This window comes from Prunus persica, chromosome G1, assembly GCF_000346465.2.
Source record: "Prunus persica cultivar Lovell chromosome G1, Prunus_persica_NCBIv2, whole genome shotgun sequence".
NCBI classification, from domain to species: domain Eukaryota; kingdom Viridiplantae; phylum Streptophyta; class Magnoliopsida; order Rosales; family Rosaceae; genus Prunus; species Prunus persica.
Window position 1 is genome coordinate 34,595,188 of NC_034009.1, and position 26,131 is coordinate 34,621,318.

At 38.4% G+C, this 26,131-nt stretch overlaps 5 protein-coding genes across 10 annotated transcripts; 1 reads left to right on the plus strand and 4 right to left on the minus strand.

The window, feature by feature from the left end:
• Positions 172-2,642, minus strand: LOC18790808. 2 transcript variants are annotated; one of them, XM_007226583.2, is made up of 5 exons: positions 1,603-2,640; positions 1,293-1,370; positions 1,074-1,173; positions 838-971; positions 172-695 (listed from the first exon to the last, which is right to left on the minus strand). In XM_007226583.2, the coding sequence occupies exons 1-5, from the start codon at positions 1,957-1,959 to the stop codon at positions 456-458; spliced, it is 909 nt and encodes a 302-aa protein (XP_007226645.1). In that variant the 5' UTR covers positions 1,960-2,640; the 3' UTR covers positions 172-455. The 2 variants fall into 2 exon arrangements, with proteins under 2 accessions (XP_007226645.1, XP_020411420.1); XM_020555831.1 differs by having other exon boundaries at positions 838-1,173; positions 1,603-2,642.
• Positions 2,659-5,140, minus strand: LOC18792992 (cytochrome c oxidase assembly factor 5). Of its 5 annotated transcripts, none has more exons than XM_020555833.1 (4): positions 4,890-5,130; positions 4,698-4,749; positions 4,324-4,564; positions 2,659-2,675 (listed from the first exon to the last, which is right to left on the minus strand). In XM_020555833.1, exon 3 carries the CDS (start codon positions 4,546-4,548, stop codon positions 4,333-4,335), a length of 216 nt encoding a protein of 71 aa, XP_020411422.1. In that variant the 5' UTR covers positions 4,549-4,564; positions 4,698-4,749; positions 4,890-5,130; the 3' UTR covers positions 2,659-2,675; positions 4,324-4,332. The 5 variants fall into 5 exon arrangements, with proteins under 5 accessions (XP_020411422.1, XP_007225036.2, XP_020411423.1 ...); XM_007224974.2 differs by lacking the exon at positions 2,659-2,675 and adding an exon at positions 2,762-3,144; XM_020555834.1 differs by lacking the exon at positions 2,659-2,675 and adding an exon at positions 3,396-3,655.
• LOC18791441 lies at positions 5,399-7,635 on the minus strand. The gene is made up of 5 exons (XM_020555830.1): positions 7,496-7,635; positions 7,314-7,380; positions 6,798-7,169; positions 5,863-6,203; positions 5,399-5,778 (listed from the first exon to the last, which is right to left on the minus strand). Exons 1-5 carry the CDS (start codon positions 7,571-7,573, stop codon positions 5,560-5,562), a joined length of 1,077 nt encoding a protein of 358 aa, XP_020411419.1. The 5' UTR covers positions 7,574-7,635; the 3' UTR covers positions 5,399-5,559.
• LOC18789632 (allene oxide synthase 1, chloroplastic) lies at positions 11,958-14,025 on the plus strand. Its single transcript, XM_007222458.2, has one exon. It carries the CDS (start codon positions 12,205-12,207, stop codon positions 13,789-13,791), a length of 1,587 nt encoding a protein of 528 aa, XP_007222520.1. The 5' UTR covers positions 11,958-12,204; the 3' UTR covers positions 13,792-14,025.
• On the minus strand, positions 15,125-19,798 carry LOC18789011 (wall-associated receptor kinase-like 14). Its single transcript, XM_020555384.1, has 3 exons — positions 18,543-19,798; positions 17,005-17,082; positions 15,125-16,756 (listed from the first exon to the last, which is right to left on the minus strand). Exons 1-3 carry the CDS (start codon positions 19,303-19,305, stop codon positions 15,474-15,476), a joined length of 2,124 nt encoding a protein of 707 aa, XP_020410973.1. The 5' UTR covers positions 19,306-19,798; the 3' UTR covers positions 15,125-15,473.

Sequence of the window (26,131 nt, forward strand, 5' to 3'; positions counted from 1 at the left end):
TTCTCCAAGTTTAGCTCTTAACCTTGTTCCCTTTTCAGTTTCTGTAAATCTATTTTCGTTCTTAGAACCAACAATTTTTTTTCTGAGCTATCAAAGTACCTAGGCTAGTCCGATATTTATATATGTAAAGAATCAAAGTACAATTGATCCGAACAAGGGAAGATTGACAAATGAATAATAAATGAATACTTGTATAACCATCAACCTTATACTTTGATCGTGGTTGGATTACAACATCTATGGTATAGAGAGGGATTTAAGGCATTCTTCCCTTCGAGTGAAGTATATAATAATCTGACTTGACTATGCTACGTAGGTATTGGTATTGAGTAGGTATATACTACAAAAAGAATGGGTTTTAAATTATAAATGAATTTAATATAAACCAACTGGACCGTATGTTGACTGTTGTGATGAACTTTTGAGCATTAATTTTGATGAGTTAGTTGTATGATCTATGTTCCATGTTGTACACCAGCAACAGCGCCGGCGGTGGTGGAGAGTCTGGCCAGGATGAAGATACCAGCAGAGGAAAGAAGCACAGCTCCAGCAAAGCAAGCGAGATCCAGTGGAGTAACCAGAGGTATACTCTTGAACTTGTCCAACAAACCCACTTGAAGTATCATCACCACTGCATGCCCTATTTTCGACTTTGCTTGCGAAACCGATTTCATGTCAACCCATGCTGGAGGTGCCTGGAAATTATAATTCAGACATACATGAATTAGAAATTAAAGTATTCTAAAACTCCATAATCTATGTTGTCTTGTTGGACACAAAATACAAATATTATTTAGAAGATATTTCTGTAATTTGTAAGAAGGGAGTGAAAGGTACCTTCATATAGAAGAGACCAAACAAGTTTGACTCTGAAAACCGCGGTCCTTTTTCTTTCACGGCCTTTGATCCCACGAACATGGCGTACAACCCAACCCCGAAAATAAGCATGGCGGTTCCTACCAGGAACATGTCTGTAGAAAGAATGAAAAAACACGAATTATTAGTTTTTGGGTAGGTTAGGGTAGGGTAGATACAGAGAGCTGAGAGAGAGCTGAGAGAGCCAGAGTAGTTACCAATGGCTTCAATAAGTAGATGCACCATATGTCCTTGATCCGTCTTGTGTGACAAGGCATGGAAATACTGGAAATATGACTCTAGAACAATAAAGCAACCCTGCATTTAGGCTAGAAATTAGATAGAAAATAGATACAATTAATTGGTTTTGTTCTAATAATTATTAATTACTATTGCCAAAGATGGTGAATTAGGTAGGAGGAAAAAGAAAATGTTACCTCTACAAAGCACAAAACTGAGCCAAGTAAGGATCCCGCAACTGCAAGTAATGTAAAGAATCGACAGTCTATTATCCCCTGCACAAATGAAGTAATATTTTTATTAGAACTTAACTCATTCAACTTAAAGTTAATCAGACATGCTTAATTCTGTTTCAAACACCAAATTACTGCGTAATATTAATAAACAACTTTTGACAAATTAAGAAGAACATGCATGTAAGTTAGAGAATCTCAAGGCTAAAACTAGCATTCAAATTTTCAAAAACAAGAAAGCATTAACTGGGCGGAAATTAACATGCCTACTCACCCTTTCAATGAACATCTGGACCTGCTGTCTCGAAGGTTTTGGCTTGAGGGCCGTTCTCAAAAGAATGAGCAAAGCACGGTTAGTCTTTGTAAGCAGAGAAACCAATTCTGCTAGCCTTCCCCGATTCACTTGTGGCTTCAAAGTTATGCTCATTGTGTCTGAAGTGGCCATTGAGGCCTTGACAACCACCATTTGCTTTCTCTCATGATTATCATTCTTCCCACCAAGTCTCTTCTCTCCGCTTAAACTTCCGGCCTTGCTCGAACACCGCAGCGTCTTCGGCGGCAAAGAAGAAGAAGAAGAAGAAGAATGAAAAGTCATAGGCTTAAAGGTGCGCAATAGTCTAGTGGCTGCCATTGCTCCCTTTTGACGATACCAATTAACTTACTGGTTGGGTTTGGTGGGTTTATATATAAGTTTGCAGTGAGGTGTGGGAAAAACAGAAGATTCGCAGCATCTTAGCTGTGGTTTGTCCTGGTATGGCTGAGCTTCTCGCTTTTTGCCCTCTGCTTGGAGAGGTTGGCTCTGAAGTTTGAATCATTCCCAACAATTGGACGAACCAAAACCAGCCTGATGACTCTTGCCCTCATGTGGTCTGCGTGTGGGCTCCACCCTCCCAATTGAGAGTAACGAACACGTGTCAACCATGTGTTTCGTGGTATATTTCTCTTGTTTGGAAAATTACGAACGAGGATTTTCTCCCTCGACGGCTTGGAATTTTGGAACTTTGCAAACAAAGTCAGAGATTCCTGATGTTTTCATTTGCTTGTGGTTTCGATCTTACGAAGCTTAGATTTGGGCTTTGATATTTGGGCTTTTGGGTTTTTTGGACAAGGAAGAATGGTCGGCGCATCGCGTGCAAATCGACGAACTAGGATGTCGTATATAGTCGCTGTTGTTGTACCTACGCAAAGGCAAAGCAACGGAGAGAAAGATCTTGCATACACATGCACAGAAAGCAGCATATGCCTAAAACTAGAGAGAAACACCAAACCAACGACCAAGAGATGGGTTGCGTAGCAAGACTCTGCGCCTCACGAAATTGCCTTCCTTCTTCTTCTATCTTGTGCCTCCTACGTCATGCCATATTTTATTGGATTACAGATCATAACTAAAATAAAAATTCCCAGTAACTATAGCTTAAATCCTGCTTAAGACCAAAATCAATCATTTAGTAACGAACTGGTTTTTTTTTCCTCAAATTAAATGTTCACAACCAATGAAAACTCAATTCCTCTTACATGATCTCCAAACATAACCTCACAAACTCATATACAAAGACTACAAATAGCAGAAACTAGAGATGTATACAAATCAACTTCAATGCAGCTGTCTTTATTCCACAATGCATTCGTAACAGTCAAAACACAAAAAGGAAGGAGAAAAGAACAGAGAGGAGGAGGGGCATAATAAACAAGCAACCAACCATGCATACCCGCCCAAAGGACCCCATGAATGAGACAAGACCCCATCAACATCCTAGCAATGGTCCCTGCTCTAACACACCACCATTGGTCAATATATTCAAAGCCCACAAGAAGCCTGAAACAAGTTACAATCTGGTTATGCACCCCTTGTGAAGCATTGAACTTGAACAAGAACTACAACCCATGGTTTTGAGCTAGGCACTTTTTTATGCACCCATAAGAGAAGAAAAGTACTTCTTCAATAACTCTAATTTTGAAAAAGATGATTAACAGGATTTACATCATCCTTGGTCAAACTAAATGATAACTAATACCCACTATTCTCTTGCTAAGGGAAAAGGCAGGAAACCAAACAAACAAAGAAACTCAGTCACCAAAGTTCAGGTCCAAGCTTATTCAAATCCAATCACACAGAATCTCAAACATTACTGCCTAACATTCTCAAATAGACACTCGAGACTTGAAACAAAAAAATTATACAAGATGAAAAAATTGAAAACTTCAATTATAACGACACATGAACTATCCTACTTCTACATTAATGTGGCTCAAAAAGTGCTTGAATTGAAAGCTCATCGTAGAGAATGCCTCCGTACATGGTCTTGATTCATCATCATTGCTACATTCTATTTCACAACATACTTCAAAAACAAATCAATCTGTACAAAAATTGGAAAATATTAAAAGAAAAAACTCAATCCAATTTCTCCCCACAGGGGAACAAGACATGCAAGCAATACATCTAGCAGAGTTATAGGACTTAAACTACAATAACCTGTGGACAGACATCGAACAGGGGCTAGATTATGGAATGATGGCTTGACCAACTAAATCTGCTTGGCCGAGGTTTGCATAATGCATTTTCTCTAGACATCGAGCAGGAGATAGACTATAGGACTTAAACATAACTAAATTTCTAGATATCCTGAAAGTTATTTCTAACATAACTATTACAGATGGAAAAATCTGAGAGTAGAACAGCACAAACGAATTAGAAAATGGCATTGCCAACAGTGCAACATTGAAATTGCAAGTAGAACATGAAGATGAGCACATACACCAAACATGCATTTGATTAAACTATAGATACCATCTAGTACAATTCTTGGCCTTTATTAATTAGTTGTCTTCATATTCAACAAGATTTTTCAGGTTACTACAAAGAAACTATTAATATTGAGGAAAAGGTATCGGTCGTGAGTACAAAAAATACGGCTACAATTGAACTAAAAAATTTATTTCACAATCTTCAATTCAAGTACAAAAATTTGTTTCACGATTTGGTAAACATTACCACTGCTCCTCAATAGCCTTTGTTCCCCCGAATCCTAGCTCTCATGTCAACCTGGCCTCTCTTGCAATTGAAATATGTTTCCCTCAGACCAATGCATTCGCTTGATATTGATGGACTCTTCTCCCCAGCGCATTCTCTGTACGATCGCTTCTCAACCTTAACGCAATCGCACTCACTAAGACACTTGACCAACTCCATTGCCAAGCCCTTGCAAGACTTTGCCATTTGGCCCTTGCCTACCCTGAAAATGACAGAAAGCTACTTAACAAACAAGGCATTGAAATTGATACAAAAGCTACACACAAAAATTGCACCAAGCCCATCTAAACCCGCAACGAAGCAAATCGAACCCATAAAGAATCTCTCCAACTGACCTCTTTGGATGACGGCTCAGAAGCTTCAAGTTTAAACTTTTTTCCCCTGAACCTGGTTAGATTAAAGAAGCGGTATATTATTTTGATATTCGTTGCTTTATGCAGACCAAAGGCTCTAGGGAACTACCCAGAAGTTGTATGCTTGAGATTTTCTGCCCTAAGTGAAAACGAATGAGGGAAAGGTCGGATTACCTCCAATAACGTACAGCTCCTCTAGATCAACGTAAAGTTCTGCTTTCTCCTTTTTCAGCTTATGCACGGTCTCGAATCGTAGGATAAGAGAGAACGAGAAAGAGGTGCAGAGCAGACTGCAGAGGAAACCACAACACCAGAAAAGAGAGTTGGGGAAGAAGAGAGAGAAAAATGGGAGTCTCTGTTCTTGCTGGCGGTTGGTCAGGCCCAAAAGAATCTCACTAACCACAGCCCAAATGAGCTATGGCCTGGGGAACCTCACAAATCCTCTAGCCCAACACAGAGTTAAAGCTTTATTAAACCTATTTATTTATATTTTTCATCATTAAAAGATAGAAAGTGGAAAATTAAAACATAGCAATGAAAAAAAAAGTCATATTTTTAATGTTGTTTCTGAAGCAATGATCTGTTTGTTGTGTCTCTAATTTTCTCTTGTAATTTAAATCATCTAAGAACCTTTTATTCTCTATAAAAGATGGATGTCATATCTTTGTATGTTGATGAACTCATTCAAGGAAGAGGAACATCAAATCAGCGTGCAAATCAACCACATTAGTCAAGCGAAGATCCTAATTACAGTGGATAGAAGATTATCAAAATTAAGATTAAACAGATCTTGGACAAACAAAGAAACCAGAACTATAATATACAGCATCATCCCATACAAACATCAGTATTTCTCGGCAACAGGTCTGGAAGGAAAAAGCCTCAAAAGAAATGCCATCAGGGACCAAAGGCACACCACGCCGACGACTTGGAAGGTCACTATCATAGAAAATAGGGCACCGCTTCTTTCTAGCAGTTCCGGGGATGCAGGCATACCCTTCATTGCATACATCAACTTCTCAATAAAGTAAGCAGCTTTTGTCAACTGGTATAGTCTATAAACCTGCACACAGACGCAAAATATTTGAAACCCTTGAATTCAGCTTTGAAACAAAGAACATTCATGTATCTAAAGAATAATGTCTACCTCAAAAATAATGGGAACTAGAGGCCAACAAGATGACCCTTGCTTTTCAAGACCCGTCTCAAATGCAAGTTGAGCAACACAGCCAACTAGAAAGGGAACCACAGAAACCAAGGCCGGCAAGCCAAGCAACGGCCAGGTTACATAAACAGCAAATAGAGGGGCAATGACCTTGAAGCCCGTTGTAAAGAAAGCGGATGTCAAGTATCCTCTTAGGCCAGTAATGAGACCCCACCTCTTTGTACTGAACTGCAGATACGGCCTCTGTACTCGGTCAGTTACAAGCAGAAATATTGCAAGGCCCACGTAAAACGCAGCCTCATAAGATAATGAAGTCACGATTTCTGCATTACAAGCAAAGTGATTAGCGGTGTGTTTTATCTTGTGATTTAAATATAGACATATGAAAGCAGGCACATACACTCCTTTACAGATAAAACTATCAATAAATCAAGAGATTTAAGTACTAGACATACAAGAAAAGGCACATTACTTGTGTGTACAAACAAGTAGATACTTCACCAAACAGTTAAAAGTTTTCCACAAACTTCAATTTGAACCGCATAAAGTTCTCAATCGCAATAAACATCAATAGATACATAATTAGCAGAGACAGGCTCTTTGCTAGAATTTGGAAGGAAGAATATACTTATCACAATAGTTATCCGATTATTTTAAATCAAATCATTCACAAAATAGGACGTTGACTATAAATCATAGAAAACAAGCCATAGAAGACCATCTTCAGTGATAAACATTATTGATTTAGCTTCTGAAACAAAGAACAGGTTGTAATATGGTGCAGGAAAAGTAAACCAACTTATACTATTTTCTAACCTAGTCATGCATTTCACTTATCAAGCACTAAATAACCACACAAAGGAGTGAAAATGTACAGCTAATCAAATTAAACAAAAACAAAATGGTTCAATAAATACCTATGATAATCTCGTCCTTCAAGAAAGCCTCGATTGCATTACCAATAAAGAACTGTGGAAGAAGCAACGACGATATTAAAGCAGCAGGGGCAAAAAACCAAAGGAACGAGCCCTTCACTTCATCGAAAGGGGCTGAAACCAACTTCCCTTCCTCTACCAACTGGTGTGTCAACCCATGGAATGAAATTGAACCCGATTTACCACGAAAAGGCTCCACCCCATCAACTCTTCTAAAAGGAACATTAGAGTTTTCCCCTCCTGAGAATTCCAGCTTTGCATCACTAGAATTCGAAGCGCACTTAATAGCTCCTCTGTTCAAGCTCAGGATTGAAGACTCATTCACAAAACTTTTCAATCCTGGCATCAAATATGCTGAAACATTTCTTCCAGTTAAAACATAGAAGCAAAACTATATCCTCTAAACATAAATTAAAACCCTGTTTTGGTAGCTAAGAAAAAGGAAAAATAAAATTTTCTGAGCTGAAAAATGGAGATTAAGGTGAAGGTTAAGCGTACATTTGGAAGCAATTCCATTATGTTTACGGAGTCTTTGATCCCTCAGCCGAGCATGGCTTGCTAAAACCTTAGGAATTTAGCAAAACAGAAACTGGTGATTACTTGACAAGAAAAGCTAATGCGAGTAAGATTGAAACATAGATTTCCATTTCGAAATGAATATGATGCAGAATTTTGCTTACAAGTTGATGAGGGACTATGCGGCTGGATAAACCGAAATTCGAGGTGGGAAACCCACGACAAACTGATTGCAGCTCCATTTTTTGGGAATTTAGGGTTTAAGCAGAGACTTCCTTGGCTTTTCTTCTTGTTTTAATCAGCTTAAACCCTCCTTGTCTCAAAGTCGAACAGGTACGTACGCTGCAGCTTAGCCCAACAATCACCTAGCGGATCAGAAATTTTTGCAAGGTAGCCCAATATTGTTGGGCTGCATGGAACAATTTTACAAGGTAGCCCAATAATAACCTAGAGGCCCATAGACACACACTTTGAATTCCATCAAACCCAAAAGCCGAAACAATCCCCAAACTAATGAAAATAAGGAAATTTGCACAAATACCCTCTAAACTTTTAGGCATGTGCGCTAATATCACGTAAACTTTTAATTTTAATTTTTAACCACTTAAACTTTGTAAAGTATTGCAATTCATCAACTATGTCAAACTCCCCATTAAAGTTTCCGTTAAGTTTAATGGCATTTCCATCAACTCACTATAACTAAAAATAATTACAAAAAAATATAATTTAAAAAAAGAAAAAAGAAAGTTAACCTAATTGCACCACACCTTCCCTACCCTTTTCCAATGCCAATTCTCTCCCTCACCCTCATGGGGAGCTAAAGATTCAAAACTCATTTTTATCATTTTATACAAAATTTAAGAAAAAAAATAACAAACTCATCGATTATTTAGACCACCTGTGATATATACCATTTATATTATATTTAATTTAGGCTCTAATTTTGATTTAGATGCATAGGCATAGCTAGCCATAGCTAGCCATAGCATGCTCATTCATGGCTAGGGCGGCTAGTGTAATTAGGTTAACTTTTTATTTTGAGATATTTAGTCATATATTTATTTTTAGCATTAATATTATAGATAAATCATACACCATTTAATTTTTATAAACAAACTCAAAAAAAATCCAAAAAATGACAGCTGATCCTATTTAATTTAATTTTGATGTCATATTGAGTGTTTTGGGTATTTTTATGAGGTTTTTGAGTTGAACTTGTTTTAAGAAATTGAGGCAATTTTGTAATTTATAAGAAGTTAAACTCCTTTTTGTTATGTTGTAAATGGACTTTAGGTATGTTTCTAAAGTCCATTTCATATAAGGTTTTTTATATATAATTTGAGTCCCTATATTGGATATAATTGTGAATCTCCATTTTATTTTTTGGAAGGTACGGTGTAATCATGTTAACATTTTTTTTTTAAATTATACTTTTTTATAATTAATTTAAGTTATACTGAATTGATAACAATGCCCTTAAATTTAACGGAAACTTTAATATAGTTAGACATAGGTGGTGAATTGCAACATTTTACAAAGTTCAGGTGGTTAAAAATAAAAATAAAAATCTCAAATAGTATTATCACACTTGCTTAAAAGTTCATGTGACATTTATGCAAATTTTCCATAAAAATATATGGAATTGGGTGTTGTTACAGTTTTTTTTTTTTTTTTTCACAAAGTAATATTCCAAAGGCTTATTTACACCAATGCCCCTTAAAACTTCGGTCAAATCTCACATTACCCCCCAAAACTTAAAGTGGCCCATTTACCTCGCTTGACCGTAGTTTGGTGACCCACTTTGCCCCTTATTGTCAACTCCGTCCAAAAATCTGTTAACTATGATGACGTGTCAGGAGTTTTTTTGTAATTTCATGATATAATTAAACATTCTAATAATTAAAATTAATTAAAAAAATAAATATAACTAGCACTTCTCTTTTGCCTTTTCTTCTCTCTCTCTGAACAAACTTGTTATTCTCTCACTCTCCAAATCATGTTGTTGAATTGAAGGAATGAATGTGAAAAATGCTAAATTTTTTTTTTTCTTCTATGAAGAGTCTGATCCCTCCATCTCTCTTCCCCCCTCTATTCGAACAGCTTCACAGCCTCATCAACACCATCGAAGGCTTCACAGCTTCGGAGAGATCCGATGGCTTAATCGAGTCGCAGGCGCTGACCTGTTTCAAACCCGATCTTGGCGGTCGTCACTATAGATGCCGGAATCAAAATACTCATGGAACATAGTAGTTTTCCCTCGTCTCTCTCTCTTTCTCTCTTACAATCCTTGCTACAATCCCCAAATTGTTGACAAGAAAAACTCAAAGTAAGGAGTTTTTTAAGCATGAGAGTTTTGTGGGTATGGAAGTGGTGGATGTGGGCATGGTTTGAGAGAGGAATATTGTGGGTGATTGCGGAAATTTGGGGCTACAGTAGATTGGGTGGGGTGTGGGTTCTGGGTAATTGATTGGGTTATTGTTTGTGTATATTAATTTGGTTGGTGTTATATTCTAATGAGTTTTTCTGGAAATTTGATTGAATAAGAAGGTTCTTTTTCAATGATGGTGGTGATACGACTGAGAGTGTAGGAGGCATAGGAGAGACAGAGGCAGAGAGAGAGAGAGGTTTGGTTTCTGGGTAAGAGATTTAGTTGATGAGAGTGATTTGAAAATTAGTCAGAAAATGGGAGCAATTTTCCCCACCATCTGGGTTGTTGGTTGTTTGGGCAGGGAGGGGGTGGGCTTGAGGAGGGCAGTTATGGCTGCCAAGAGGGATTGGGAATATAGAGAGAGATATATATATATATATATATATATATTCTTTTTAGTTTTAATTTTTTTAATGTTTTATTTTTATTTTTATTAGTTTTAATCTTTAGAATATTTAATTATATTTTTACATATGTGGAGGTGGGCTCCATTGGCCATGTCATCCTTTAATTGATGGATAATAATCTATGTGTATGAAATTACAAAAACACCCATGCTACATCATCATAGTTAACAGATTTTTAGATAAAGTTGACGGCAGGGGGTAAAGTGGGTCACCAAACCACAGTCAAGCGAGGTAAATAGGCTACTTTAAGTTTTAGGAGGCAATGTGAGATTTAACAGTAGTTTTAGGAAGCATTAGTGTAAATAAGCCTATTCTAAATTATTACACAGACATAAATTTAACTGACTCTAGTACAAGAAGACAGACACAATAAATTGCACAACTGACTTAACCTGCTCATTCTAAATTATTACACGGACATAAATTTAATTGACTCTGGTACAAGAAGACAGACACAATAAATTGCACAATTGACCTAACCTGCTCACATATAGGCAGTGACGGAGCCACATTGGGGTCGCACAATCTCTTGGAAGCCAGGGAAATAGGCTTAGAGGTCCATTGGAGCTGTTGGTGCGACCTCTTAGAGTTGCACACCAAGTGGTCGACAAAATGTCTAAAAGAACGATGGGTTGCATGCTGAAGAAGAAGGCTAGTGCACATCAGTTTTTTTTTTAAACAACCTCGTTTTGAGCCAAGTTTGAAAAAAAAAAAAAAAAAAGACCAGCGTATCCTCTCCAGCCACTGCTTCTCCACAACACAACTTGACGGAATCTGTCCTTAAGCCAAAGTTCAAATGTATTTTACATATTCTTTGTCACACATAAGACTTTGCTCTTCAGCTTGTGAGACACTATAATTGAAGTCAAAGCAAAATGACAAATTGCGATCTATCAGCTTGTGAGACACTATATATGTTGATTCTATTCTAAATTTTTTTTGTTAGGATTTTTACACTAAGATCCCTTGTGTTTCGATTTCTAACTCCGCCACTACATATAGGAAAGGTGGTGTTACAATTTATCCTTGACTCAAAATTGAAAATTCATCAAAGAGTTATTAGGCACGTTGTGCCAAAACATTTAACAGTATACGGCGGGGAAAGCTCCACCTGCTAGGTATGTCTGTCGTATCATGCAAAGCTCAAAAGATACACAGTAGTGGCACTTCCCCTACCGGCCAAACTGGTCCGGATAAATAAAAGGGTCGTTGTACAGTTGCTACTTATCTAGGTCCAATCGGAGGACGGAAGTCACGTGAGATGCGCATGCATTTTGGGCGGCAGTGAGAACCGTAGCTCAGGTTCGGGTGGTCGGAAGGGAAAAAGGTCCAAGGCTTTGACGCTCAGCCGTTTTTGACTTTTGAACAGATACCCATGACTTTGTCATGGTAATGAGCTTCATTCAAACTCCGTCCACGGTCTGGCCTTGAGGGCGACTAAAAAGTGTTAAACCCACGCGCTCCTCTCGAAACAAGCGCCACTTTGAAATGAGTGGAGATGTTGAGATGGGCGTCGTAATAAACGACAACTCAAGTATATAACATTGACTAGTCTTGTAAACGGGGATCGTATTTCATGCAAGTTTTTTCCCTGCCATACCGCATGCAAGTTTTCCCTTTTAGTAACAAAATAACTAGGCAGGCAAATGAATATACGATACGAAAGAGTAATAATTAAAAATGTTTAGCCAAAACAAAATAATATATTATGAACTTTACATGACGTGCAATGACTTATGCATTCATTCGTGAAAAATAAGATATATGTAAAGATGCCAATCCAAAACGCTGCTATTTATTTAAAAGGGCTGATGGATCATGGGACAATTTAATGCACACAATTCACGATCCCTATACTATTGATATTGAAGCTACACAACTTTTAGGCTTCATGGTTCATGTACCCCACCGTCTTCACACTCACCTTCCCACTATAAATAAGGCGGCCACCAAACAATCCTCCATAACATTTTCACCAATAATTTCCCACTCTACATCTCTTTCTATCTCCAACAATAACAACTTTTTTTGATACCCAATGGCTTCGTCTTCTTCTTTGGGTTTCCCTTCTCTGCAACTACAGTTCCAATCCCCAAGAAAGTCGTCATCATTCAATTCATCCTCCTCCTCCACGCGTCGCTTTTTAGTCCGTCCGATCTCTGCCTCCGTGTCCGAGATAACACCTTCCTCTGTTTCAGCACAGCCGCCGGAGCCGACCAACCTCCCCGTCAAGAAAATCCCCGGAGGCTATGGCCTTCCCTTCGTGGGTCCCATCAAGGATCGCCTCGACTTTTTCTACAACCAGGGCAGAAACGAGTTTTTCAAGTCCCGCGTCCAGAAGTACCAGTCAACCGTGTTCAGAGTCAACATGCCGCCGGGTCCCTTCATTTCTAAAAACCCCCAAGTCGTCGTTCTGCTCGACGGCAAGAGCTTCCCGGTGCTCTTCGACGTTTCGAAAGTCGAAAAGAAAGACCTCTTCACCGGCACTTACATGCCTTCCCTAGAGCTCACGGGAGGTTACAGAATCCTCTCCTACCTCGACCCGTCGGAGCCCAAACACGACAAGCTCAAGCGCGTCATCTTCTACCTCCTCAAGTCGAGTCGCGACTCCGTCCTACCCGAGTTCCACTCCAGCTACACGGAGCTTTTCGAAACTCTGGAAAGCAAGCTCGCCGACAAGGGCAAAGCCGACTTCGTCGAAGCCAACGATCAAGCGGCGTTTAACTTCCTGGCCCGATCGCTGTACCGGGCCAACCCGGCTGATACCCCACTTGGGCTCGATGGACCCAAGCTAGTGTCGAAATGGGTCCTTTTCAATTTGGGCCCTCTGTTGATGCTCGGCCTTCCCAAGTTCATCGAAGACCCCCTGCTCCACACTTTCCGGCTTCCACCATTTCTGATCAAGAAAGACTACCAGAGGCTCTACGATTTCTTCTACCAGTCGTCCGGTCACGTGCTTGATGAGGCGGAGCGGTTGGGAGTCTCGAGAGACGAAGCGTGCCACAATCTGTTATTCGCCACGTGCTTCAATTCATTCGGAGGGATGAAGATCCTCTTCCCCAACATGCTCAAGTGGATCGGCCGGGCCGGCGTCAAGCTCCACACCCAATTGGCCGAGGAGATCCGATCCGTCGTCAGATCCAACGGTGGAAAAATCACGATGGGCGGTATGGAGCAAATGCCTTTGATGAAATCCGTCGTGTACGAAGCGTTTAGGATCGAGCCCCCCGTGCAGTTGCAGTACGGGAAGGCCAAGACGGACCTCTTGATCGAGAGTCACGACGCGGCGTTTAAAGTTAAGGAAGGGGAGATGCTGTTCGGGTTTCAATCGTTTGCAACAAAAGATTCAAAGATTTTCGAGAGAGCGGAGGAGTTTGTAGCGGATCGGTTTGTCGGTGAGGATGGTGAGAAGCTGTTGAAGCACGTGCTGTGGTCGAACGGCCCGGAGACCGAGAGTCCAACGGTCGGGAACAAACAGTGCGCCGGAAAAGACTTCGTGGTGTTGGCGTCGAGGCTTTTGGTGGTGGAGTTTTTTCTCCGGTATGACTCGTTTGAGATTGAAGTAGGGTCTTCGCCGTTGGGGCCTGCCATTACTGTGACGTCACTGAAAAGAGCAAGCTTCTGAGTTTCTCTCTTTTTTATAATGTTTTATTTTTGGGAACTTGTAGTTTTTTTTTTTTTTTTTAATGTAAACTTTTTAATATGTTGGGGGGTTTTGTTTGTTTAGTAATGGACAAGTGGGATGTTCGACTGGTTTTGGGGAAGTGTGATGATCCCACATCACATGTGAGCAATTGGAACATTATATTTTTAGCCAAGGATAAATATAAATATTCAAGTTACATGTGGGAATTAATAATTGTGATTGTTTCACTTAAATCTTCTGAATCACATGCTATCCAACAATCAACAATGGCAATGTACGTGTTCCCCCAGATATAAGTTTCTTGGTTTTTTTTTTATATAAAGAAATTGAATTGATTGGCTAAGTTAGGGCAACAATGTTGCTATCCAGCTGTTGTTTCATTAATTTGTTGGTCATGTGTTGGAATTTTTCCTTTTGGTATGATTGTGTAGGTGTCCAAATTCTCCTCTCTTAATATCTTATGTTAAAAAGAGAAGATTGAGGTTGAAGACAAGGTTGAAGGGTTTTTGGGGGAAGTAGAAATTGAGTGGTGTGGTGTTGGTGCCTGTATTTTTAGATAAAAAGCTGAATGGCAAAGGTTTTTAATCATAGAAATAAAAAGGTGTCGCTCCAAAAGTTGATTTGCTCTTAAATTACTACCACACATAAGTCCACAACGTTTTCATATAAAATATGCACGTGGTAAAGTGAGATGCATTATTATGAAATTGACTCCGTAAAACCAATAGCAGGTTTGGTTGACTTTTCGACAACAGTAGCCAAATTGTAATGTTATTATGTTTACCCAAACTAATGTTGTTAATTACTTATTTAATTGAGCACATGTCCATGGATGTAATTTTTTAGTAAATTTAGGTTTTACCTATAAAAAAACTTTCACTTTTGGAAAAAGCCAAAGCTTTTTCAAAAAAGACAGAAAAACCTCTCAACTTTCAAACCAAAGACATGCAAATGTAAAGGATTCCTTAGGAAATCAAAAAAAAAATAAGGGCAATTTTGTCTATTTTGGCTTCTTTTAAAAATTTTCTCTCTCCTTTGGGCTTTTCCAAAGTCTCCCTAATTTTTTTCTCTGAATACGTTTTTCTATGGTATTATAAAATCAGTATTTAAATACCAATAGGCAGTTCTTACATATGCGTGTGCAAGAACGACGACATTCATTTCGGGTTGAATTGTGAACAATGCACATGCCAGTAAAAGTAAGCCACCTTGCCCTAGATAGATTAAGGTAGAGTGTGGACTAAGGTAAGCAGAAATTTTGGGCAACTGGTGTTTCAAATTCTTGACCAGAAAATGAGAAGAAAACAAAAAAATAAAGTATCAAACAAGCCTGGAGAAAGATCTTTATAATAAAGCATCAAAAACTACCGTGTGATCTGATCAGAGTTTCCTCTGGTCAACACCATCACCAAACCGCCTACAACTTTCTAGTCTGTGTAATTTTAACTATGAATTACAAAACAAAAAATAGGTACATATATGAAAAGTTGAAAAACGAAGATTTTTTCCTCTACAAGCTTATTATCAGTACATAATGAACGACGATGAGGAAGGGAAAATTGAATTCCCCTGCTGTGATGCAAAACTACTTTTATGGTATTAACATAATGACATGAAGCTAAGCACCCAATAAGAAGAAAAAAAATCAATCACCTTCAGTGTCACTGAATTGCATTACTTAGCAAGCTGTTTGATGAAGGTGAGCTCTGATCACTTAACCATGAATCCTGATGAACAGAAACTGGTGAATTATCCTTCTTCAACGTTTCTGTTGAGTTTAAACTGCCAGCAGCTCCACTCTGCAGCAAAATGACACTTCGCTCTGATTGGGACTTGCTAATGTTCAGAGGTTTCTCGCTTACGCTAGACGAAGAACCGCAAGAGGATCCCTCTGATGAAGCTGTGTACGTGTTGTCTTCTGATGAAGATGGCCATCTGCTTAGCTTGATTAGCTCTAATTCAGCTGTTACTTCCATCATTGAAGGTCTCATGTCTCTGTGAAATGCTAGACATCTGAATGCCAATTCGCCTACTTTATGAACTGACAAAAGGGTCCAAGCATCCATATGGGGCTCGAGTAAAGGGTCAATGATCTCATTTAAACACCCTCTTCCAATCCTGTCAGTGGCTAGAGCAGCCAAGTTCACTTCATTCTGTGGACGTTTAAAGTCCACTGCTTTCAACCCTGTTATAATCTCAACAAGAACTACACCAAAGCTATAGACATCGCTTTTATCGGAGAGATGGAAGTTCTGATGGTACTGAGGATCAAGATAACCTGGCGTTCCCTGTGGAGCTGTTGAAATGTGGGACGATTCAGCCATGCCAAGCCTTGAAAGACCAAAATCTGCAAGTTTGGCTTTGAAGTTGCAATCTAAAAGAATGTTGCTTGACTTGATGTCTCTATGATATATTGGAGGTTTGATAGCAGAGTGCAGGTGGGCAATTGCTTGGGCGGTTTGAGTGGCGATGGTGAGGCGTATCGGCCAAGAAAGTCCGTCACCTCTCTCTCTTTGTAGATGTTGACATAATGTTCCATTGGCCATGAATTCATACACAAGAATCTGTTCACCACGTTCTATGGAACAACCCAACAAGCGGACTAAATTTTGGTGCCTTACAGATGAAATGAGTCTGATCTCATTCATGACTTGCTCAATGCTGTCATTACCTCTATGCTTAATTCTTTTTATGGCAACCCATTCATCATGGAGTTTTCCTGCATAAACAGTTCCGTAGGCTCCCGTCCCCAGCCCTTGTTTCTCTGAGAAGCCATTTGTAGCTTTCTCAATTTCTTTGTAGGGATAGAAGGGAATGTTGCAGTTGCCCGTAGCTTCAGATAGAAGGCGTTTTGTGCAGAGTCTTGCTTTCAGTTTGGATTGGCGCCGAATAAAACAGCATATTAGAGCCAGACTGATCATCAAAGAAGCTCCAACAAAAACGGCTGTGAAAGGAGATTCCAGATTAGGAAGAGATATACGCTTGTTCTTGAACTTTTACAGATTTGTATAAAAACTTTAAAAAGACTGTCATTTCTAAGCTGCAAGCCTGTAACCCCATCAAACAGTAGTGTATACAAAACTGAGTTCCATTATGATTAGATGTAGTTTTCAACAGCAGAAGTGGTGGTGGGGAGAGAAGCAAGTAGGATGTGTTGTTTCACATTATTTAGTTAAAAGAGGAGTTAATTACCTCCAATCAAAACGATGAACCTGGTCTTCCCTCCGCATTGCCCAGACAAGTATTTTGCAGGGTTGCACACCTGTGAGCCTGTTCACAGAGCACAAATCATATGAGTTTTTGTATAATATGTCATGCCAAAATGGATTTTTGAATAAATATCTCTATAATTAAGCCTTACATTTGTAATATTACATTCACATAATCACAATTTATATAACATTATGCGTTGAGGTTACAATTAATCTGGCTTCGGATTGATTAATCCACAAGACAAAACACACACACAAATCTTGGCCTAAGATGTTAAGGAAGATAGTTTTGTTTGGTTAGAAGTTCCCGCGATCTTATTCAGGATGTAATTCTGTTGTAGTATTTGAGTTTCAGTAAATTACCATCGAACTATCGAGATTCCTCTTTCAAAAAAAAAAAAAAAAAACACACACACATATTTTCTTATGGAGTATAAGTGCTGACCAATTGAGAGAAATTTCATTGATTGACTAACCAATAAGAGATCATATCTGGTTTAAATTAAACTACGTGCCGTCTAACTCGAGAGAACCTACGTTTTCTTCAAGTTTGACAAAAATCTATTTGACCTCAATCTTCCATGATTTGGTGACCACCATTTTAGAAAGTTGACAACCTCGACCCTTGTCAAACCCAAATGAAATTCATTGGTGTGTGTCACAAAGAAGGAGCAGCAGGTGTATATATGGACTCTGGGATAGAGGCCTTCGTGGCCCTATGAGGATTTTATTTAATTTCATACTAATTAAGTTAATTGCATTTCTTAAACATATAGTTGAACAATTAAACTTGTATACGCAATGAATAAAATAAGGTTAAAGTTCATCTAACTTGATTGTATTAGGTAAAACAACCCATCTTTGATGGAGGATTCTTATCTCTTTGTTTTCTTATAAAGAGACAAAAATTAAAACGAGCAAAAGTAAAAGCTCCTTCATGATAAAAGAAAAAAAACTTGACTGCTTGCTTTCTTCGGGCTCATTGATTGGATTAAGTTGACCTCCACAATGATGGACCGGCCCCACAACAACTTGAGTAGGCATGATGTTAAGGATCACAAGTGCATATTTGCTGGGCCCTACTTCCGGGCCCAGTTCGTTAAATGTTAATTTGGTGTTTATAAATGGGGAATTTTCGCCCAATTAAAATCTTAACAATAACAACTTAATATTATGCATTCTAATATGGCTGCTAACTGCTAAGCAAAGAAATTATTGTCCAATCCAAAATAATACAGACAAAAGAGAAAATAAATTATTATTTATAATAATTCTTGATACCAGTAAATTTTAGATGTAATGTTATCAATTCACTTATATTATAACGCATTCACATACTTATATTATAACGCATGCATTGGATGGTTTCTCTTTTTTATTTGTATCCTTCTGGTTTGTTCTCGGCCATATCCACCATGACTGAGTTAAAAGAAAGAACACATTCTCAAATAAGGAAGAAGAAGAAGAAGAATTAAGAGTTAATTAGGCTGTAATTAAGAAAAAGTAATTGATAATTACCTTTCCAGCAACCGGAGCCAGCCACATATCCATCTCCAAGAAGGCCATTATTACACTTGCACGTAAATCCTTGGGTTCCATTGGGCGACACAACAGTGGTACAATTGGCGTTCTTATGACACCCGCAAGTTCCTTCAAGCCACCACCCCAACTCCACCACCTCTACCTCCAAAAACAGCGGCGGCGGCGCAGAGCTATTCAACAGCTGAGGCGGCGACGCCGATATCGACGACAACAAGAACTTGCAATCCCTGTGCTCGACTTTCTCAAAATCCAAAAACCGGACATCCTTTCCGGTCTCCGCGTAGCAGCTGAGGCTGCTGTTGGAGCTGCAATTGGGCGGCGCGTCGAACCGGGCCTGGACCAGAATGTTGGGTATCTCACAGCTGCTCGAGGGTTGTCCGTCCGTACAGTTCTGTAGGAGGATGGCGTTTCGGGACGTTGGGGCGTATCTGGGGCTGTAGAGCTGGCGGAGGGTGTGCAAGGGACGGTTGCATCGGCTCTGGAGGGTGACTCTTATGCTGTCTGGGGTTATGGTTTGGATGGGGAATTCGCCGATGAAGATTCCGGTGTGTGGGGTGCAGTTGAGGCGGATTTCGCAGCCGTGTGAGAATCCAAATGGGTAGTGGATCGGGTCGGTCCCGACGCCTGGGCACGACCGGTTGCAGGGGGAGGGGGTTGATGCATGGGACGTGTTTGCGAGAAGTACTGAAAGAGCAAAGATGGATATAAAGGAAAGGATTGGATTGTTTATGATTTTCATGGAAGTGGGTTTTGATGAAGGAAAGTTTTTCTATTGAGTGATCAAATTCATATCAGGAAAGTGTTAAAAATCAATGGATTTCTTAATTTAGTGATGAGGAATTAATGCTTGAGCTTTGGTTCTTCGAAGGCAAATGAACTGCCGGCTTTGGAATTGATTGAAATGGATATATTGGAGAGAGAGAGAGAGGGGGAGAGAAAGAGGAGTTTCTTGCCTTTGTTTTGGTCTGAATGAGGAGTTTCTCGCTTACACACTAGAGTCTATGACACGAATCTGCTGTGGCCTTCTCTTTCATTTCATATGGGTCATAAGAAAGAAATAGGCGTTACAAAATACTATTTATTTATCATATAAAAATGAGAAGAAAAAAAAACAATTCCTTTGAAGCTTGAATGATAGCTTGGTTTGGAGAGACGAGACAAAAGGAGATTAGTAGTAGTAGTTATGATATTAAATATTAATCTTGTATTGCGACGACCAAAATGAAAAGTTAAAAGTCACACTGGTTATCAGAGCTTTTTTACAAGTGGGGCATAAATTGCTTTTATATCAGAGCTTTTTTATAACATAATGATGAAAATATTACAATATACAGATATTTTTCTTTTCTGGATCACAAATATTTGTAATTTTTAATGGGGAAATGACTTTTTTCTTTTTAATAGTTATTTTTGGTTTGAAACTGATACCACAAACCCAACAAAGGAAAAGCCGAAGACCCAAATTCAGGGCAAATGACGATACAAACAAAGCAAAGCTCAAACCAAGAGAAGGGCAAGATTGACCCAAATGACGTATTTCTTCCAAATATATATAAATATTATGAAGTATTTTTTATTTTTATGTACCTTTCAAAATTCCGTGAATATTACAAGTGTCTTTCCTTTTCCCCATAGTTCCCAAGGGAGCATTCCTCACTTGGATTGAGAGGAACAGACAAGTCAAAGCTCTTGAATTCACTTCCTGTCAAATGGGGCAAATCCTGAGAGCTTGGCTGCCCTGTCAAATGGGGCAAATCCGGAGAGCTTGGCTGCTTGAGCTTATCTTTTATCTTTTATTTTTTATCTTTTTTTAAGAAAAATACTTGCCTTTTTTTATTGGAGTAAGGCCATCTCTTGTCTTAGGGCTAAATGTAATTCATGACTATAAATTTAGCCTTCTAAAATATTAATTTTTTAAAGAATATGTAGGGTTAAATTTTTCCATCTCCAGTCATAGAGGGCTATATTTTAGGGCCCTTTATATTTTATTATTTTGAAAAAAACTATAATACAACACTCATATATTCCGCAACTATGTATTGTTTAATTTACTTAAACTACTATTTAAAGATAATATTCCATATATGGCATGCGTACGTTTTATATTTTTAAAAAAATAATGATACTCTTACTACATTTGTATATCATATTTAGTAGCGGATCCAGGGATTTTGTTTGCAGGGGTCAATGTCTAACGGTAAAAAAATTCTATACAAAATAGAACTAAAGAAAATAAAACGATAATATTATAATTCTTAATTAATAGAAAAAACCACATTACAATTGTCTACGATGAGTTTTTATATTATGAAAACGTTGCATTATAGAGTCATTATTAATACAAACAAACACATCTTTCAATTTTGAGAGCAAATTTCAAACGAAACTGAATTTGGAGTTTGTTGCCGCCACTTGATGAGGAGGTCGCCGGCGCCGTAGGGTGATTCACGTGGGGAGGCCGTCGGATTGAGTGAATATTGAGTAGAATTAGGGGTTGGGGTTGGAGATTTAGGGTTTGAATGAGAGGAATGAGTTAAAAACCCATTCCCCAATTTGTTTTATCGAGCTGCTATGCTGCCTGTGCTTTTTTTTAATGTTATTTTATAACATGAGCCAAAACGACATCGTTTTGACCAGGTCTTTAAAAATAAAAATAAAAAAACCACTTAAGTGGAACGAGGTTGTTTTAGTGTCAGAAAAAAAAAAAAGCCCTGGGTGCCTCTCACGTGCGTTGAACAGCAAGCTTCTTGCTTGCTTGGCTATGGCTGCTCCCTCTTTGGGGCATTTTATCAAACACCTTCTAGGCATTTGTAGGGGTCAAGTTCTTGGGTTCCTATAGTGGATTCCGGGCTTGCGGGGGTCAATTAACCCACCCTTGCCCCTATGCGGATACCGCCACTGACCACATTCTCATACCACCTTATATGACAGATGAGGTGAACAACCACATCAATTTAAAAAATTTTATAAAAAAAACTTTTCAATGACCTCCAACAGTTAGAAAACAATTATATATATATAAACAACATAAATTTGAAAACATTTTAAAAAATTATTTTTAAAAAAAAACCTAACAGCTAGCTAATGTCATTGATGACGTCAGCGCGCCTTTAATATTGGCTATTAGATAGGCAGTTGCACAATATGTTTCGTGCTCTTGTCCATGCGTTATATTTTCTATTTTTGGAAATCACGTGCATTGGGCCCACAAAAAAATTTGGCCTAGGCCAAAGCTGTAACCTGGTTTGAGAGCTAAAGGGCCAAATGTGGCTACCAAAAAAAAAAAACTCGTGGCTAGAGATGTGTTTTGCATTATTTTAAGACTGTATTTGGTCCAGAGATGGCATAATAATAAGTCATACTTTCCTGCTAATCACATATTGACATGTGTATTGAGATTCTTATTTTTGCATATGTGTTAAACTTTTATTTGTAGGAAGTAAGAATGCCTCATTCTAAGTAATGAGGAAAGCAATGTCCTTTTTATTATGGCTAGCTTATAAAGAAAATGAAAAAAACATAAAGTCAATCGATTGAATTTGTGCATTTCTGTGTTCCTTGTTCTTGGTTTTTTTTTCCTTTGTTGCTGGCAATAAAATCTTTGGTTTCATGATAAGAGCAATGACGATGAATTTGAGGCATTGTAATTCGTAAGAGGGGGGTGGGTGTGGAGTGTGGACAGTGGAAGTGGAGCCGCCACCGTTGAAGTTTGATGATAATGATTGAACGAACGTAACTTGTTCCCCGTGATCCTTTCTTTATTAGCATTACATCCTTCTCCCTCCCGGTGGCCTGTATAATATAATAACGTAACCCAATTTTGCAAATATTACACGCCACCGCATCCTTTATTTATACTGCACACGCATTTTGACCCATCAACTTTACTAGTACAATACAAGTACTTGTACCTTACTTATTCCCATACTTTGACTTTTTATTATTATTTCTATTTCCTCCAAGCTATAGAAATGTTTGACTGTTTGGTTAACTGGTAAAAAAGAAAAGAAAAAAAGATCCATGATGTATAGTAAAGAAAATTATGTTCGTAATCTCGACGTGTTTATCGAATTGTATAAGATGATTTAAACACTAATACAGTCATCAACAACAGTGACGTTCATGAAAAGAGAGAAGAAAACAAAAACAAAATATAATTATTGTGATTGAATATGTAGATCTCAGCATTGCATATGCGTGATCTAATTTGTCGCAATTTGTGTTTCTAGAATCTGGCATTTAAATATACTTGAATCGTTTCTGGCTTTTCAAACATTAGACCACGGGAACAATAGTGGTCATAGGAATTCGAAGAAATTTGATGGACACTCAACAACAGCTTGAGATAAAGGAGTCAGACAACCTCACTCTCAGTGCGCACCTACTGCATATCTAGCTAGCAGGCAGCCCCATTTGATTGACTAAAACAAGTCTGATCAAAATAGGGAACTTGGCAAACTTGAAAAAACACAAGAAAATAAACAAACCTATCAAATTTGATTTACAGGCTGGATGGATATATTAGTAAGAACGGAAGAAATTATTAATGTAAGTGGCTCAATACAATCTATGATATGTAAGTCCCACGTCGGAGAAAGGAGGTGGTGATATTAGATATAGAGAAAAGATAAATAGGGTAGGCTTGAATCTCTCCTTCCTTGGAGTGTGCTGGCCTTAAAGTTTTAGCCAGGAGAGTGGATAGAGTGGGTCAAAAACTCTAATTTAACAAAACAAAAAAGAAAACATGTCCAGTCTGATTGATGATCAAACATCTAATTTAACAATATAAATACCATTTTGTCCCTGTACTTAATAGAATAGTGAACAAAATTGAAGGCAGTACCATTTGTCCTAACAAAACTAAAGTTAAAAGGACCACGGAAACCATTTTGAAAATTGAGATACTCAAATACAAATCGAGTCTAAATTCAAGAACTAATAAAACAATTAACCCAACATATATCTATGCGGAACTTAAGACTTAAGGGAGTGGGGGTTTGGCAACTTAAGACTCAAGTGACAATTCCCCTTAAAATACTGGAAAATAAGAGAGCACTAAGATTAGAAAAATATGAGAAAGTCGAAGCTAGTGAGGAAGTAGTTTAAAGTAGCAAAATAAAATGCTTCTTCATAAAGCGTGATTCTTGAAGTTAATTTATTAGGGTAATTAGCACCGCAACTTGGCGCATTCCTCCTAATTAGATAACACAAACACAAAGTCAATATGGATTCCACCAACTAATTAATTTAACTCAGTTAAATACAAGAATCTAAAGGGCGCTTGTTTTAGTTCTACTCTCCCCAGCCCCCACCACCACCACCACCACCACCACGGGTCTCTCTTTCTGTTAACTTTCGTTGTTTTGTTATTGGGAGTTTGTTGTTATTATTATTCCTACTATTAGTGATTGATTATAGTGAGAGGTTACAATGAAGGGATCATTAATAATCGTCCAATACAGTGCAGAGTTATTATTCGACTGTTGAATTCAACCCCTCATTATAGACAGTTCGAACTTTAGAAAAAGACTAAGCCCAAGAACAACACTCATTGCGGCGCTTGATAGTTAGCGCAACTCAGTCTTAAGACTTTGGGGCCCCAAACCCAAGCTTAATTTTTTTTTGGTGAAACAAGCTTCATATGCTAAAACGTAAAACCCCATGAGACGAATCACAAGAAAATGCTTTTAAAAACTCATTAAATCAGAAAGTGGAACATCTTTTGTAACAGATAAATTTACACAGCAGTAGAGATAATCAAGCACAGGTGCAAAGCAGACAGAGATTAATAATACGAAACGAATAATATGTACAAACTAGAAATGAAGCATCAAATCAAAGTATTGGACAATGACTGAAGAAATTACAAGAAAAACCCCAACTTAAGGAGGAGCGGCAAAGGCATCATCGACCCACTTGTTCTCATGGACAGGCGGGGAGAAGGGAGAGCTGATCAGCAGGGCTTGCAGAGCGGCGCGCACTCTGTTGACACGCTTGCGCTGTCTGATACGCCGCAAAACCACATCTTTGTCTAAGGGTTGAGAGGTGTGGGTGGGTTTTATATGCACATGGCTGCTGACGTAGTTATTATGGCCATGGTGGGTTGCTGCTGGGTCTTCTTGCTCTTCCTCCAAACTGATGCTTGCGATGCTCAAACCTTCTTCTGGTGCAGAGGATTTGAAGGAAGAGGAGGTCCACGAGGACATTGTTTGGATTTGGAGTAGTAACTTTTAGCCAAGTGATGACGAGAAGAAGCTAGGAATGGAAAGGATCAACTAACTAGCTCAAGAGGTGAGAGTGAGTGAGTGAGAGTATTTATAATTATAAATTGGAGGGAAAGATGTGGATTTTGGAGCAAGTGTAAAAGTTTGGTCGGTGAATTGATATATTTGAGACTGCATCGATCAGAGTTCCAGACAGACACCCACAGAGACAGCAAAATCTATGGCTTCTTCTTCTCTAACAAGGTCGGTGACAGCCTTTTTCAGTATAAATATATAGAGGACATGCATGCTCTGTTCTGCTGCTGCAAATCACATTATTTAAAGCATGAGCGAATAGTAACAGAGCGTACATATCATATCATCTTTGAGTTTTTAATGGGACACGGCTAGCTAGTAGCTAGTGTAGTGGGTTCTTCTTTCAATCTACTTTTCTCAAGGATTAGATTCCGGATGCAGCACCCAAGGTCAGATCAACTGATTAGGTTCATCCACTCAAATTAGTCTTAGATTGGGCTCCGGCACTTAACAAACAGCCCGCCCATTTCACAGGCAAAGCCCTCGAATATTAGATTGTGGTCAAAAGGGCCCAAATTTTAATATCATATGGATCATCTTACATTGGCCCACTACATGCAATTATTTCCACACACACAAAAAGAACAAGTTTTAATTAGTTTGGAAAATTATGTACTATTTTTTGAAATGATATGATTCGAACTCATGACATTTTCTGAATGGAGCATTTATTCCAAACCACTACACTAGTAGGTCGTTTGCAGAAAATTATGTATTATTAGGTTAAGAGCTAATTGGTAGTTAATTTATATGATTTAAAACATGAACCTTTGCTTGCACTTAAATTATAGAAGCTATGAGTATAAAATACAGAAATCATACATAGAGACTGTAGGGGCTTTTTTTCTTCCAGCAGCTACAATTCCCCCTTATGTCTGAGTTCAAAGATCATACCCCAAAATATTTCGAAAGGATAGTAAAACCTTAGAAAACACCTTGGTTACTTTCACAAACGAAAATAATAGCTGTTTACAGATAAATTCTTAGTGCTTACAGGTAAAATCTTAGCTTGGCATGAGAGGCTTGTGGCATGGGAGCAAAGTTGTCATAAGTTTAGCACTGAAGAGAAAATTAAGTGTTCCTAGGGGAAAGATGGGGTATTAAGGTAGGAGAGAAAGGGTTTTGCATAAAGATTTGGTTGAGAATGAGGGAAAGAGAGGAATCAGTGGCTTGAATGTTTTTCCGACAGTTTGACAGAGGCTCTGTTAGTCTGCCAAATGAGGAAAAATGGGGAAAAAGATGAATAGAGCATGAATTTGTTGGGTT

What these genes read in the sequence shown, in the direction of transcription:
- LOC18790808 (XM_020555831.1), bottom strand. Translation starts at nt 1,959, where the DNA reads ATGGCAGCCACTAGACTATTGCGCACCTTTAAGCCTATGACTTTTCAT. An exon ending in TCCAGATGTTCATTGAAAGG is followed by an intron (nt 1,371 to 1,602) that starts GTGAGTAGGCAT and finishes TCATTTGTGCAG; the next exon opens with GGGATAATAGACTGTCGATT. An exon ending in CAGTTTTGTGCTTTGTAGAG is followed by an intron (nt 1,174 to 1,292) that starts GTAACATTTTCT and finishes GCCTAAATGCAG; the next exon opens with GGTTGCTTTATTGTTCTAGA.
- LOC18792992 (XM_020555833.1), bottom strand. Translation starts at nt 4,548, where the DNA reads ATGGCAAAGTCTTGCAAGGGCTTGGCAATGGAGTTGGTCAAGTGTCTT.
- LOC18791441 (XM_020555830.1), bottom strand. Translation starts at nt 7,573, where the DNA reads ATGGAGCTGCAATCAGTTTGTCGTGGGTTTCCCACCTCGAATTTCGGT. An exon ending in GCATAGTCCCTCATCAACTT is followed by an intron (nt 7,381 to 7,495) that starts GTAAGCAAAATT and finishes TAAATTCCTAAG; the next exon opens with GTTTTAGCAAGCCATGCTCG. An exon ending in GAAGGACGAGATTATCATAG is followed by an intron (nt 6,204 to 6,797) that starts GTATTTATTGAA and finishes CTTGTAATGCAG; the next exon opens with AAATCGTGACTTCATTATCT.
- LOC18789632 (XM_007222458.2), top strand. Translation starts at nt 12,205, where the DNA reads ATGGCTTCGTCTTCTTCTTTGGGTTTCCCTTCTCTGCAACTACAGTTC.
- LOC18789011 (XM_020555384.1), bottom strand. Translation starts at nt 19,305, where the DNA reads ATGAAAATCATAAACAATCCAATCCTTTCCTTTATATCCATCTTTGCT. An exon ending in TGGCTCCGGTTGCTGGAAAG is followed by an intron (nt 17,083 to 18,542) that starts GTAATTATCAAT and finishes CTCTGTGAACAG; the next exon opens with GCTCACAGGTGTGCAACCCT. An exon ending in GTTCATCGTTTTGATTGGAG is followed by an intron (nt 16,757 to 17,004) that starts GTAATTAACTCC and finishes CTCCTTTCACAG; the next exon opens with CCGTTTTTGTTGGAGCTTCT.